At 41.4% G+C, this 12,114-nt stretch overlaps 1 protein-coding gene across 5 annotated transcripts in view; it reads right to left on the reverse strand.

Annotated features, from left to right (window-relative positions):
- Nucleotides 1–12,114, reverse strand: part of dnmt3ab (DNA (cytosine-5-)-methyltransferase 3 alpha b) — a 55,698-nt gene that overhangs the window by 22,053 nt on the left and 21,531 nt on the right. For 3 of the 5 annotated variants that reach the window (XM_050061354.1, XM_050061353.1, XM_050061355.1), the window contains exons 5-7: nucleotides 10,935–10,981; nucleotides 8,332–8,472; nucleotides 663–1,049 (exon numbers count right to left, since the gene is read on the reverse strand). In XM_050061354.1, the coding sequence (XP_049917311.1) occupies nucleotides 663–1,049; nucleotides 8,332–8,472; nucleotides 10,935–10,981 (575 nt within the window). The remainder of the gene's footprint in view (nucleotides 1–662; nucleotides 1,050–8,331; nucleotides 8,473–10,934; nucleotides 10,982–12,114) is intronic. The other 2 variants (XM_050061356.1, XM_050061357.1) reach the window with 1 other exon arrangement.

Genomic DNA, 12,114 nt, shown 5'->3' on the forward strand with positions numbered 1-12,114 from the left:
AGTACAAAGCTTCCATTGAGGGAAAAATCAACCCAGTTGGGAGAATAAATGTTATAAATGTTACATTTGTACATTATTATGTTGCCGATACGTTGAAACTTAACATTTCTTTACATTTACGTTATGTTTAGGCACAGGAAGCACTTGGGGATGGTTTGGAAAAGAAAATGTTTTGTCATAAAAAATCACTTTTGGTGGCACAATATCAGCAGGAAATGCAGCAAGTACCTAAGTGATACACCATCCACCATCCCCTCCAGCTCCTGATGATAAAGTCAGCTCAAATACTGCATCACTTTAAAACGTTGATATTAAATATATGAAGCATAAAAATTTATCCATGGTTTGCAGAAAGGTACAATGCCAACATTTTTTTCAGATGACTGGGCTGGAAATACAAATACCTACCATAAAACACAATGTTTTTTTATGCTGAATTGCATCATCATATTTAGTATCTTTGTAAACTTGCTCATCTCCACGAGGCTGACACAGTTGTAAAATACCTGCAGTGAATGAATTTCCAAAACATGAATGGCTGCCTTACTCGACATGGATTAACCCTGGCCTTTAACTAAATCCTTTTTCCAATAGAAACCTCTGTTGTAAAGCCTGTTGGTCAGCAGCCGGACATTAATCAGTGTGAATCGATATTATCTTACCTCATACTCTGGCTCATTGTCTGCAAGCTTGGGGGATGTCTTGTCTCCACCTTCGATGGCGACCGGCTCAGGGGTGGTGGCCACAGTGGGGGATGCGGGGTCAGTAGGCTGCTGCTGCTGCTGAGGCGGCTGCTGATGTTGTTGTTGTTGTTGCAGTTGTTGTTGTTGTGGCAGCGATGGCTGTGATTGCTGTTGATACTGAGGCTGTGACTGAGTGTGCAACTGAGGCTGCTGCAGTGGTGGCAGCAGCAGCTGCTGCTGCTGCTGCTGCTTTGAAGGCGATGGGTGCTTGATTATTGAGACCTCCTCTTTCTGGGTCTCTATTTCATTCTCCTCATGATCTTTCATCGCGTTCATCGCTGACATCAGTTTGGACTTTTTCTCTGCCTGAAACACAGCCCAGTGACAGTTGATATGACAGATGATTTTCAAATAATGCGTCCAGTGTTTTAGGGGTTTAACATCTCTCAACATAATCCACAAAAATAATTTTTTAATTTAAGAAAAAAACTTCTCAAATGCAAGCGTTAATACAAGTAGCTGTAAAATGACTTTGCATATAAATGAAGTGAACAGTAAAATAAAATAGAATGGATTTAAAGGACTGTCTAAATTCTGCTCATATCTCTACGAGTAGGGCAGTTTGGGAAAAATCAGCTCACGCTAATTAGAATAAAAGACCCTTGAGAGAGCTACAACTTGGCAGAAAGTTGTTGATAAAGGAATGGTAAGAATGGGGCCATAACAGAAGGCAGACGTGGCAAATTCAAAACCAAAACAACCTCAGAAAACCCCCCAAAAAACTCTTAATGTTGATCACAATGCCCAGCTAACCATTGCTCCCTGACTACTGCTAACCTTTGCGAAGTAAAGACAGGTGAGATGGAAGTCGACTTGAAGACCTCACTTTTTGAAATATATAAGGAAATAGTCAAAACAGAAAGAAAGCAGAATCTGGCCACCATCAAGTCCAATCTTTGAGTGCTTGACAGTGTCAAGAGCTTTGGACACAATGTTTTGACTCAGAAGTATTGAGGTTTGCCCGACAAGCAATGTTAAATAAACAAGACATAGCAGGCAGTCAGCTTTTGCCGCAAAACCAAAGCAATGAGCTGAAATACATTAAAACATGCGATAGAGCTGAGGGCAACTGCAGACACAGGTGATAATTCTGTGTCAGTTTGTCACTATGAGCGACACTTTCCATATTACACACATCTGACTTATTATTAATTAAAGTGACAGTTCACCCCAAAATCATTTTTTTTCTTTACCTATAGTGCTATTTTACGTCTAGACTGTTTTAGTGTGAATTGACGAGTGTTGGAAATAGCGGCTGTAGAGATGGCTGTCTTCTCTCCAATATAACGGAACTAGATGGCACTCTGCTTGTGGTGCTCAAAGCACCAAAAGATTTTTCATAAACACATTCAACAGCAATGTCTCTTTCTAGTAATCACGATGCGATTACTCAAGATAATTCACAGACCTTGTCATGAGCAGTTTCATGTAGGAACTATTTTCTTTCTACCGACCTACACCCGCCAAGCATATCACCACACAGGAGGAAGTGTGCATCATCTAACGTTACAACTCAGCCGAGGAGGACAACATTAATGTTTACATCTCGCACTGTCATGGACACAGGCCTCTTCATGTATGTAGTTCAGTAAAAGGAAAATAGTTCCTACATGAAACGGCTCACAACAAGTTCCATCTAGTTCCATTATATTCAAGAGAAAGCAGACATCTCTACAGCTGATATTTCCAACACTCTGCAACTCACACTAAAACAATCTAGATTGATAAATAGCACTACGGGTAAGAGAAGAAAAAATGTACTTTTGTTTTTAGGGGAAACTCTTCCTTTAATGCAGCTGTATGTAGAAATGCATGTTACATTATCATATATATAATCATATATTCTGCCTGAATCATGGCCACGCAGGACTCTTAATAAAACTACCAAATAGAGTATAAATAGAGGCTGATAGCATTTGTAGGCATTCAGCTGCGCACCACAAGTAGTGCACGTCCTCTCTGCTGTGTAAGTGCAGAATCTTGATTGTGGGAGCCTGACAGCCTTTGTAAACATGGCTTTATCTCCGACTGTAAGGCCCATTCATCAACTGCACGGTATACAGTAACTCTATAGTGTCCAGAGCTGCAGCGGAAAGTTCACTGGGTTTGTGGTACCTGACACTGAACCGCTAGGTCGATCAGAGAGGACGAGACGCAGCCGGGACTTAAGCCTCTCACACTAAATCCCCAACAGCTGCACTCATTCTGACGTCTCTCTCTCTCTCTCTCTCAAACACACACATACACACGGTAGGACTCACATGCACACACATGTTAACTTTCTTCTCCTCCTCTCACTCTTTTTCTTCAAAACGCACACACGTACAGAATATATATCTGCAGTCCCATATGTAAACACGTGTTAGTCATACTATAGGCTCCACGTGAGAGCAGAGCTGCACAGCTGTGCTTACTTTCCCCAAGTCCTTCTCAGGTTCTCAGGTCTCACACACACACTGTAAATGTCCAGAGGTGGACTGGGCGTGTGGGAAGAGGAGAAAAAAGGAAAGAAAGGGAGAGACTGAGAGAGAGTTTAGCCCGATCCTCCATCCTCTCTCCCAGTGTGACTCGTAAACAATAGCGCCTTTAAGGGGAGGTGGTGCTTAGACGCCATGGGGAGGGGTTTCGGTGCAGAAGAGTAGAAACATGTGCTCTTCAATCAAGAGGCTCTGCTGTGGTTTATAAATATCTGTACTGTAGTACTGGATGGATGGTTCAAAGCCCTTGGCCATATGTGTTAGGCTTCTTGGCTCCAGCACATGCACATTGGGGTTAGTGTTCGACAGCCTGCTTGGATGTGTGGTTCCAGATGGTAAACTGCAAAAACTAACAAATGTCAATTAAACTGTGAGCAAGCCACTTCATCTCTGGTGACCAGTAATCACAGGTATACTGGGTGATCTGAAAGTGGCAATAAAGCGCCTGAGCTACTGTTACTGCGCTCATTTTGGCGTGTTTAGGGTCAGGCTGTCTCCAGGGTTCCTTCTCCTGAGAGCCAATGAGAAAGTGACGCTGGAAATGCCAGTGGGGGGAGGAGAGAAAGTACAGTGGCTATAAGAACCAGATATTTGTCTCTGGATTTCTTCCCAGTTGTAAATGCCCCCCTTTTGGGGGCCTCACAGTGTGTGTGCAGCTCCACCAGCAAGACAGGCCCTCCGAGTCTAAAGGGGAAAATAGGAAAGGAGGTAGCAGAGACACAATGCGGTCTTTATCATTTACGCACGCCTGCCCGTCACTGACAGCTCAGAAATACCACCACTTATATCCGCTGTCACGCCGTGCTGAAGACAAATACCAAAAATGACAGCAGACATACTGTAGATGTATAAACACAGCAGAGCAAATGTGTTGCAACAACCTCACAGTGAAAACATCTACACTTTTTCCCCTTTGGAAAAATGTTATATATGATTACGATGGAAAACCAAACCTAATTTACTGTACTGACGTAATCGTGGATTTTGTTATGGATAGAGAGAAAGCAGAAGCTCTCCAGGCCTGGCAGAGTGTAGAGACATGTTGGGTGCACAATAAGGGATAATCTGACTTAGACGTCTGTGCAGCATGATACCCTGAGGGCTCAAGGGGTGACAGAGTGCACTGGGAGGCAGAAAAAAGAGAAGAGATATTGGTCTCTGGGGTGTGCAGATGATACTTTAGTATCCAATCGGGGCTGTACTTGTTAGCAAAAAGGTCACGTTTACTGTGTAGCTTCAGTTATTTATAAGATAACAACTGCCTGTTACAAGGCTGTTAACATTACGAGGAAAATGTTGAAGTCTCAAAGACTCAAAAGTGCAGTTGTTGAGATGAAACACCATCATGCAGAAGCCCTGAAAACTCATGTAATACAGGGACGAAGCCAACAAGCATCCAAGAAATCAAAGACATTAGAGGAAAAAAAGATGTTGTAAAAGCAGTTCAAGTGCCATCGAATCAAAACAAATAAGCATTCGGCAAACTCTGATTAAAGGTAAAAGTTAGATGAAATAAACTGTCACTGAGCATTACTTCCTCACACAACGTGACAGCAAGCCTTTGAAGCAACACAAAAGAGTTTGACCTTTGAATGCAGTAGTCTCTCATGTGCAACAGGCAGGAGAGACACAGCAGGGACTGTTTTGTGTAATTGTTTGATGGATTATACAGTGGCATATGTCTTCAGTGCAAAGACCTAAGCTTATCTGCTGAGCAGGGCTGCGGACAAATAATAAAAACTTCCTTAAGACACGACAGGTGTAGTTAACTCAAGATGCAGACTCTGATCCTAAACCTTGAAAAAAAAACATGTCTGCTTTTAAAGTGAAAATACTGTCTTAAAATGCACAAGTGGCAGGTTCTGTTGTGCAGAGATGTGGCCACTGCATTCATTAGCCTGATTTTAGCACAGATCCCTACAAAGGCTGTGTATTTCATGAGTGGCCTTGGGGGGTCACACCCAAATAGGCCATCTGGTTCTCATTGTATTGCGTCCTTTTAAGAGATAATTAGGAATATTACAGAGTCAGCCATGAATACATAAACAGAATTCCCCATGAATCCACAAGTGGAGTTGTTAAAAAAGCTCCCTGAGGAGGCTGCTCAGCTTCCTCCACAGCCCTTTAAAATCTTTTCAAGTAATCAAATAACTCTCCTTATGGTAAATATATGACCTGAGTCAAACAGAACAAAGTACACAATGATAGGAAGGAAAGAGATTTGAGGCCCACACAACAACTTCACCTTTTTCCCAGTTAAATGTTATGTAAGGTGTAATCACAGTGGCTCATAGAAAACTGCAACATTCTTAAGGTAAGAATATCTGACCTAAAAAAAAATAATGCTACTCTGACATTTCAAGGCACTGCTATGTAACAGGAAATAGTTTCAGCACATATTCGCCCCACGGGAAAAACTTTTTTCACGCAAGCAACTTTTTCCCAAACACGGCTAAAGCCTGCTCACTCTTCCTTTTTTAAAGAGACGGTTTCCCTTTAAGCTGTGCAGAGCAGATGGTCCACGACAACTCTCGTGGAAATACCTGAAGTCAGCATATTCCCCTCGCTGTAAGCAGGCTAATCAGACATGCACACTATCCCTCCATGTTATCAAACAAACAATGCAGTGCACATACCCATACACACCAGCGCGCAACCCTCATAATCCAGTGTGGGGCTTGAGTTTTTTTCACCCCCACTCTCAGGGTAGAAGAGATCGCTTAAAAAAAGAAAGCATGAACATTTCTTTGTCTGGGAATTCAGGGTCAGGTGATTGCCGACAGGAATTCTGGTTGGCTAGAGAGGACTTGCAAAATGTTGGCAGCGAGCCAAGAGGCTGTCTTGCAAGCAGGGCTGGAAATTTGCTGCAAACCTCATCTTCACCCTCATATCCATAGCACAGAGTTCATTTCCATAGCTGGGGGAGGGGTCAGGAGAAGAATGGGGGAGGGAAACGGAGAGGGAGAGACGGAGAAGTCCACTGTAACACAAGGCACATGAAAAAAAAGAGAAATTCTGGAGAAAGTGCAAGACGGCAGTAACCCTTTCAGCCACCATGTCCTCCCTGCTGCAGAAGCATGCAACAGCAAAAGGCTCCATGTCAAGAGCAGAACTAAAAACTAAAGGCTATGCATCATATTACTCCTAAGGAAGGCAGGAAAGGGCTTTGATGCCAAAACAAATCAGTCTTTGTGCAAATTAGATCAAAGCTTGCATTACACCGGATGGAAAAAGGGGAAAAACAGACATACTTAGAATTTGCATCTTGCAAATCCCCTTAAATCTCAGCCCTGTAGAGCTACTTGTTTAAGAAAATCCATCTCTGTTTGGTGAACGTGAACTGCCTACTTGCCTCGTATTTTACGACATTTCACTAGTGGGACCCCGGCATGTCCTGCTAATTTGGCAATATTTCCTCCCTGGAGACATTTTTATGGCTGCTCTCCGAGCCCTCTCCAGAGGAGAGCAGAGGGGGGCGGGGAGGCAGGAGAAATGGAAGACCCCATGTTGATACTACGGAGACTCCTCATTATGTAACAGATGAAGTTGCACTACATCACATTACTACCAGGAGTCGTATTCAACATGACTAAGTAATGAGCAACGTGGGGAACTACATATTTACACATTGAACATCATGCTGCATTAGAAGCTTCTATTAATGGTTTGAAAGGAAATCAGAGCTTGGATGAGGTACCATAATTGCTGAGAAGTAATGTGATCCTTCTGAATTCAGTAAAACATTTTATTGACTACTAGAAGTACAGTTTGTTGACAAAGCAAACTCCAAGGTCAGTAACATAGTAGCTTTTAATTGAATCACATGATCTAAATGTTGAAATATTATTTTTTCTAAACATTTTGAGGACCTGTCGTCCATGTTGTTTCAAAAAGTGTTCCCACTGATCCTTAAAAAGTCTATTCTATTCATTCATCTAAAAATAAGGTCTTAAATGATATTAAAATTCTTATATCAGTCTTTCAAAAGTCTTAAAAATGCTAAGACACAGGAAGTAGGATTATATGGACTGGTATTTTTCGCAAAATCTACTTTTTAAAAACTACATTACCAAATGCATCGCATTAATGTCACCCAGATCAGTATAATATAACCAACAACACAACATTTTATTTCTGGCCAGGATGTTCAGAGGATCCACGGTCAGCTAGCTAGCTGTCACTGTTCCCTGGACGTAAAGAAGAAGTACAAATTCAACGAAAACTGGCCATTTAACCAAGAATCCGCAGCATGGCTAAAAACTGTACAAGGCAATGCATATGAGGCTTGGTATATTTTATGCAGAAAGTTTCTCAAACTTGGCATAATGGGAATCAATGGGCATTGGAATCCCACACGCAGAGGGAAAAACACAAAATTACCCCAAAACCTGCCAAGAAATTCCAGGTATTAATGAAAATAGTCATGTTTTATGTTACAATAAACATTTAGCAAAACTGTCCCTACCCCTAAGTAACTGATATTGGCTCTTTTTTTTCAGTTATTGTACAATTGGTCTCAAGTTTCATTCCAAATGGCATTAAAAAAATCTTAAGAAGTCTTTAGAAGTCTCTAACTTGCCTTAAGCTGTAGGAACCTTGTTAAAAGAAGAGATGCAAAAGTTGTTCTTGGCTTTGGAAACAGTAGTTTAGTAAACAGTCTTAAAAAAGGTCTACTAGCTACTAAATGTATTGCTTTGCCAACTGCTGTTTCCAGGTTGAGAATGAACTTTTTTAATATTTCTCTACAATCATGTCGAAAGTTTAATTGGAACTATTTCAATCAATCAAAGTAGTCCTAGTGAAAGTGTGGGAAAAAGAATGATGCAAATCTAAACATACAGCAGCACTTTCAGTCAGGAAGCATGAATCATGTAAAGGCATTTTTCTTTGCTAATACAATAGACAAGAACAAAGTCAGGAAATGCAGGAGCTAACCGAGCCAAAGGCCCTGGAAATCCACTGAAATAAATGGTACCTTCATGAGATATCATATGACCCATCAAATACACTTGGCTGTGAATGCACCGCAAGCCCTATCTTTGGCCCTGGCAGCTTTAGTCCATGCCTGACCCTGTAATCTGCTGTGGCTGGGACAGAGCTGGGGTACTCACCTCCATCTTCCACTTGGCCAGCCACTCCTCTCTGGTCCGCTTGCTAATGTAATAAGGGTCACCAGCCTGGAAGGTTATTCTGGGCATGGGCCTCTGACGAAGGCTGATCTCCCAACCAACTCCCCTTCTGCCTCGACCTCCCTGTTTGAGGTGTTACAAAAAAATAAAAAAATAAAAAAAAAAGTTAGCTACTTGTTTTTCGTTCTTCTTTTTCTCTCATAGGGAAGCATCCAGATTTGTAGTAAATCTGTGCATCCAATCTGTCACTGGAGCCTGTGAGACAGACTCTAGTTAACAAGCGAGTAATTTGCGGTTGAGGCGATGGAGTGGTCTAATTTCTAAAAAGATGATGACTCACATGTTGGTGTGCCGTACGGCGCCATCAGCTTGTGATTGGTCAGGCAGCTAGAAGTGATGCCACAGTGTCTGATCACAACTACCTGGCAACAGTCTCAAGGTCACCAGCACCAAGTGATACGACAAGCTCCCAAGTGTATTTGATACTTCAAATCTATACACCATTAGGTACCATTTCTTTCACAAGTCCAAAGGCAAGAGAGCTACTCTGTTTTTCTGGACCTTGAAGATAGGCAACTAAGCAAAACTTCTAGTCTAGCAATGGTGCAGATACAGTTTACTTTTGGTGCAAGCTCATTGTGGGAGAATAAAGTTTGACAATATAAAGAAAGAAGCTTAAAGGAATATTTATTTGAGAAATGCACTCATTCGATTTCTTAGAGTGAGAAGACTGATACTACTCAGCAGCTGATTAGCATAAAGACAGGAAACAGTGGTAAACAGCCAGCCTTGATCTGTCCAAAGGTAACAAAATCAGCCTACCAGCAGCTCTAAAGCTCACTAATTAACATGTTATATCTTGTGTGTTTCATTCATAACAAAACCGAAGTGTACAGGTCACGCACAATTGTTGTCACTTCCACTTTAGCCAAAGCTCAAATCCTCCTGTGCTCTCCTTTTACTTTTAACAGATTAAACCAGCAACATTATTGAGATTTAGAATTAGTGCTGTCCGAGGACACTCTAAAACACAGGGTTTCACCTCACATTCTGTGTCACACAGTGTTGTGTACCAGATGCGTGTTCTCCTAAGCTCACATTGGGTCATCTCGTTGCTTGTTAGATAAGCTAGTAAAACGTTCTCTTCAGCTAGCATTGGGTCGTCGCATTACTTGTTGGATAAGCTATTAAAACATTCTCGTCAGCTCGCATTGGGTCATCTCATTACTTGTTAGGTAAGCTAGTAAAACGTTGTCTTCAGCTCGCATTGGGTTGTCTCGTTACTTGATGGATAAGCTAGTAAAGCATTCTTGTCGGCTCGCATTGGGTCATCTCGTTACTTGTTAGATAAGGTAGTAAAACGTTAACTTAATACCCAACCTAAACCTAATAGTTATTTATTAACCTAATCTTTGCTTTAACTTCAAGATGAAACCTATAGAAGACCTCATGCTTGACTGTAACTTCAAACAGAGATGATTTAAAAAAAAAACTGTGATCGTCGATTTACAAAGATACACTTAGATTTTCGCTCCTTGTACTGCTGGCACGGCTGCAACTGTAACTAGATTTCCTTGCAGTTTTCAAATTAACTACCTGACTGCTGATAGTTTATCAAACTGACAATCATAACATTATAGTGGAAGATATGTACGATAAATAGGGCTAAAATGTATCAACATTTAAATTGACTAAATTATGTCCAACAATAAAAATCTACTCAGATGGGGGGTCTTTACTCTGATATCAATGTAGTAAACAAACATCTCATAAAGTACTAATGTGCACTCAGCGCACATGCTGAGATGATTACTGAACTCGCCGAAGCGTGCGCTGCTACAACCTGCCAAACCATGCCCATCTGGGTGAAACCCTGTGGTTTTAGGGATTCCCTTGCTGGTAAGTGAATTTTGTTATTGTTGACAAAACCATGCTAGTTGTTTCCCTGTAACTCGCAGCATGAAAGCAAAGCGTATTTCCAAAAATGTCAAACTGATCCTTTAAGGGGACTTATGTACCCAACTCTTTGGACACAGCGAGGCTAGCCATTTTCCACTGTTTCCAGTCTATATGCTAAGCTAAGCTAACTGGCTGTAGCTTTGTATTTACCTATAATCCTCTCATCTAACACTCAACAAAAACACAAATGAGAATATTTACCAAAATGTCCAACAATTCCTGCCCAGCTATAGGCATGCAAAACAACACTTAAACCACCCACCATCAAGTATACAATCTATCCTACAATCAAAAATAAGTCATAAAAGAAAAGACATAAATTGCTATAACAACATTAGATTGGTGTTTAACATACAAGTATGATGGAGTGAGGTGGAGAATCCAGTTGCATTTAGTATTTCTGTTACAAAAGCTGTCCTTAATCAAATCAAGAAAAGCACTTTTGCTTCTGCTCAAGTTGCACTGTGACCATCTATCATGCTGGCAAGCAGAGGATTCACAGTTTGTGACAGGAAAGGTAATTCACCTCTAAAAAGGAAGCTACAGCTCTGGCAAGTGTGAAAGACACCTCGAGAGTTACACCAGCCAGAGAGAGAAAAAAAGACTGAGCAGAATAGAAATCTTACCTCGGTCTTGACAGCATCAGGCCCGTCCTCCTCCTTGTGCTCCACATCTAGAGAGAAGACAGCAACACAATGGATGGCCTGAATCATTCGTAGGAGAGTGGAAATTGACCAAATCGGTTATCTTCATATCTGTGTTAAACTGTAGCGGCCTCACTTTCATTAATAAACCAAGACACATTTATTAACCTAAACTGTTAAGCTCCCCCTCCACATCATCCCATTAACTACGTGTTTGATCAAATTAAAGTCAAATTAATAAAACTGCAGTGAGATACCGGCTCGGGGAAACTCCTGAAGCGTGCTCAGAGTTTCAAATTGTCTGATCACAGGAGCTTGTGCACTCAGGTGCCATGTGAAGGTTTGATGCAACCCAGAGGGTTTGGAGTGGCTGCCCAGGTTATGATGAGTGTGGAGACGTGCCAGGTTTACTTTGGCAAAAGTCACACTTCTGACCTTATATCCCCCTCTTCATGAGACACACAGCTGGTTGCTATTAGCATGGCTCCTCCCACGCTGCTGACACGGAGCCGTAAAGGCAACAGCATACTGCTTCACTTGACTGTGACTCTGGGGCCATATATAATCTCCCTGCCAATCTCCGAAGTTTCAACAGGATCAAGACATGAGTCTCTAATGTGCAATAATGGGACATTCAGTGTAATATTATGGTCATAATCATGAACCTTCTGTATTAATTGTGTACTCTAAGACTACCTATATGTCAGATCTGATACCATACATACTTATCTATATGCAGCCCCATCTAAACCGATCTCTACCATTAACCTGCTATCGCTATCCGTTTTCATGATTCATACTGTTAACCTGATTTTGGGATTGAATGTATTTTGGATTTGCTGCTTATTTGCACCTTATTCTTATTGCCTTCTCAGCCTTCCCTCTTTGTATTGCAACTGCTGCACAGCAATTTCCCTCCGGATGTGCAAAGCTTTATCTTATCTCTTCTTGCTATAGTTGAGTCATGTTGAGCGGGACGATAGATAGATGTAGAGCTGGTATTTGTCTCCTAATTAAAACACAAAATGGAGGTAGAGTATACCAAATTTGCTGAAAAGCTAATCTCACTTTAAGGTCCATTTAGTAGCTATTCTGGAGCTTGCAGTCATATTCCATAATCTTCATCAGCAGATTTGGTTTGCATGGGAGTTGTGTAAATGTA

Source organism: Epinephelus moara, chromosome 14 (assembly GCF_006386435.1).
Source record: "Epinephelus moara isolate mb chromosome 14, YSFRI_EMoa_1.0, whole genome shotgun sequence".
NCBI lineage: Eukaryota > Metazoa > Chordata > Actinopteri > Perciformes > Serranidae > Epinephelus > Epinephelus moara.